General features: G+C 47.6%; 1 protein-coding gene across 6 annotated transcripts in view; it reads right to left on the bottom strand.

Moving 5' to 3' along the window:
• Positions 1-340: 340 nt before the first annotated feature.
• Positions 341-3,648, bottom strand: part of LOC122529852 (zinc finger protein 768-like) — a 33,028-nt gene continuing 29,720 nt past the window's right edge. For all 6 annotated transcript variants that reach the window (XM_043656329.1, XM_043656323.1, XM_043656328.1 and 3 more), the window contains one exon: positions 341-3,648. This exon is cut by the window's right edge and continues 309 nt beyond it. In XM_043656329.1, coding sequence (XP_043512264.1) covers positions 2,954-3,648 — 695 coding nt within the window. In that variant the 3' untranslated portion in view covers positions 341-2,953.

Here is a 3,648-nt window from a genome sequence, read left to right on the forward strand (position 1 = left end):
AAAAGACTAACTGTAGAACGCCTAATATACGTATAATCGTAATCATATACTTATGCATCTCGTCATCTATAGGTATAGATCATTATAATATATATATATAATATATATAATATATATATAATGTACAATAATTAGAGAGATCACACGTCTTAATATAGAAATTTAAAAGACTATTCTCTAGTACGTTGAAATTTCCTTAATATTTTGTGTGTGTTCTTTTTTTTTTTTTCTCGTGTTCGTGTATGTATCCCTTTCTTCGTTTCGTATCGTTTTCCTTTTGTATGTATTGCCACGAAACATTCTTCCTGTTCTACTTCAATTTTTTGTCATCTTTCGTTCGTTTTTACCTTCTGTTCACCGGCAGATGTGATGATAATTGCGTTATTATTATAATAATAATTATTATTATTACTAGTAATTATTATTAGTATTATTATTAATATTATTATTATTAAGTTCCGGATGAGCGGACTTCACGAGGGTCCTTCGAAAGTCTTTTCTTTTTCCTCTTCTTTTTCTTCCCCCCCACGGCTTTACTCCTCCTTTTCTTCTCTCGAGTTCTACTCTATCGACTACCCTACTTACGCTAGTCTACGGTGTCTCAGCCTTCTTCCACGTTCCCTCCTCTTTCGTGATTTTTTTTTTTTTCTTGTTTTGCTTTGTGTCGCTTACCTAGTGTTACGTTCAGCACCAATCTGATTTTAAAACCGATTCAAAATATCATCATTATAGTTAATAGAATAATATAACCTGTTGTATAAATATACATTCAAATATTACTATAGTATACAAGAATCGTACCCTCCCCTCGCGCAACTATCGTCATCGTCAACTTGTCGTACCCCGAAAAGCTATGGCTCAGCACTCTGGGAGGATACGCTGTCCTCGTAAATCCTACCTAATCTCTCTTCTTTCCTTTCCATCTTTCTCTCTCTCTCTCTCTTTCTCTCTCTCTCGCACACATTTTTCTTTTACCCTCCTTTCTCATCCATACTTCTTCCCCCTTTTATCCCCTCATATTCGTTCTCCCCACCCCCCCCCCCCCCCCCCCCCCCCATCTCCGCATCTTCTTCCTCCTCCGTTTCGCCTTCTTTTTTTTTTTCATCCTTCTCCTATCCCTCAGCGATTCTACCCACTCGTTCCACCCTCGATTTTGCTCGTGCATTCGCGACTCTCTCTCTCTTTCTCTCTCATTTCTGCTCATTCGCACACGGATCCACGCAGCATCCACGCAGCCAAACACGCACTCTCTTGCTCGCTCTTTTTCGCGCCATTTCAACATTTTTTTCCCTCTCTTTCTCTCTCTCTCTCTCTCTCTCTCTCTCTCTCTCTCTCTCTCATCTACCACTCGGTTTTGTTTGTTCGTCGAAGTGAACGGCTTTACATATTTACAGGCATTCTTCTCGTGGTCGTGTATTCACCTCCCTCTCGAGGCAACGTATCTTCCTCCCATCACACGTACATCTCTTTCTTTTCCTTCTTTCTTTTCCTTTCCTTTTTCTTTTTATTCATTTTTTTTTCTTTTTTTTTTCTTGTTTCATTTAAACATAGGCAAGTTAGATATCGTATCACAATTGTTATCAATTTTTTTTCTGTTTTGTTTTGTTTTGTTTGCTTCTCATCTGATCGTCGAACCGAACATCTTCAAACCCACGTATATGTGTATGTGTTTGTCGAAACGTACCTCGAATATATACGAGTGTGTCTCTACGTCTGTCTCTGTCTGTTTCTGTCATGCGTATGCATCGTGTGTGTGAACGGTGTAACGAACGACACCTCGGACGGCCTGCCTGCCTGCGCGCGCGAAAAACCACCGAACACTCTCGAGCTATTCGCTTATCCACGAAAAAAACGCGAGAAGGTACGTTGTTAATTCATTAATATATAAAAAATACGTATGGGGAGAATAGACGAGATTCTTCGTTGGTTGAGTCACCACCAGTTTTCTGGCGCCAGCGATCAGCTCGACGACGAACGACACAACGACTCTGCGTGTCTTCCTGCGCGATCTGACTGCCATCCGTTCACAAGCTCTCTCCCCCTCCCCGTTTCTGTAACCGCGTAGCCCGTTCTCGCTCGTTCGTTCGTTCGTGACTTGGCTTGTGTCAGCCGACACGAGCAGCGTTGTGTGTTGCTCGTACCACTTTGCCATCTTGCTTCTAGAACGCAATCGCGTAGAACCATCAACCACAGCGGAGAGAAGATGCGCGGTTTCGGTCGGCTGCTTTCGCTGAATCGCAGGTATATATTCGTAACGCGGGTAACGACGATGATCGGTGATCGAAAAGAAGAACAAGTTGCTATTGTGAGGTGTAGTTGATGGCGAGCTTCGCGATTACTTACGGGCTGGTCCGCGTAACGAAGGATAGCAGGCTAGGACCGCACAAGTAGAAACGGACCACACTGGTCGGACGAGGGCACCGGTCTCTCTATCGGAGTAATAAGAGTAAACGTGTACGGTGAACGTGTCATAGACCCGGGACGCACGCGCGCGGTTTCTCGAACTGCAGAAACAGAAAGAGAGAGAGAGAGAGAGAGAGAGAGAGAGAGAGAGAGAGAGAGAGAGAGAGAGAGAAAGAGAGTGAGAGAAAGAGAGAGAGAAAAAGAAAGAAAGAGAGAGAGAGAGAGAGAGAGGCGAGTCGCGGTGTCGATTATCGTCGAGCTGATGACTAGCTGGCGACGCGTTCCGAGGCTGTGCGAAGCAATGGAACGAGGAAAGTAAGCGAACCGCGAAACGAAAAGAAAGAGTCTAGTAAATGCACGATAAATGTCACGGGTAGTGTTGCTGGATGGGCTGGCTGCATCGGTGCGACGCGAGACTCGACGTCGTCGAGGCGGCGGCGGCGGCGGCAGCGGCAGCGGTGGCGGCGTCGGTCTGTAACGCGTGACCGAAGCATCGCTGAAATCTCAGCGGTATTCCTGCTTGCTAGTAGGCGGCAGGATGGACGGTTAGTCACTGCGGCGGCAGACCGGTCGGTGGTTTGAACTCGCCGCTAACGGAAACCCCGTTCGCCTGGGCCGGGAACTGCGCCGTCGACACTGGCGGTTGATGATTGAACGCGGGCGCGTAACACTGCGGGAAGTAGAGCTCTGGCTTCACCACGGTCGGTGTGAGTCCCCTCGGCACGGGGACTGGGCCTAAACCAGCCGGTGTGCCCGGTGGTTTCGAGTCGCTGCTCGAGTTCCTACGCACCTTGGCCGCGTGTGGGTTCATGTGGTTGTCGATGTGTTTCTTCACCTCGGGCTCGGTGGCGAAACGCCGCCTGCAGTTCGGCATCGGGCAACAAAAGGGCCGGTCGCCCTGATGGGTGCGCGTGTGCTGGTCCAGTATCGCTTTCTGACGGAAATCTTTGCCACACTGTTGACACTTGTACGGCTTCTCGCCGGTATGAATGCGCAAATGTTGATTCAAGATGGTACGCTGACGAAAATTACGGCCGCAGTAGACGCAGCCGTACGGTTTCTCGTTCGTGTGGATGCGAAGGTGTTGGGTCAAGTGCGATTGTTGCCTGAACCTCTTGCCGCACTCCGGGCAAGGATACGGTCTCGACTCGATGTGTATGCAGCCGTGCTGCAGCAGCGTCGATTTTTGCTTGAACTCCTTCTGACAGATCGGGCATCGCACGTACAGCGGCATGCCCGCGGAGC

Source organism: Frieseomelitta varia, unplaced genomic scaffold (genome assembly GCF_011392965.1).
Source record: "Frieseomelitta varia isolate USP_RPSP 00005682 unplaced genomic scaffold, Fvar_1.2 scaffold_312, whole genome shotgun sequence".
NCBI lineage: Eukaryota > Metazoa > Arthropoda > Insecta > Hymenoptera > Apidae > Frieseomelitta > Frieseomelitta varia.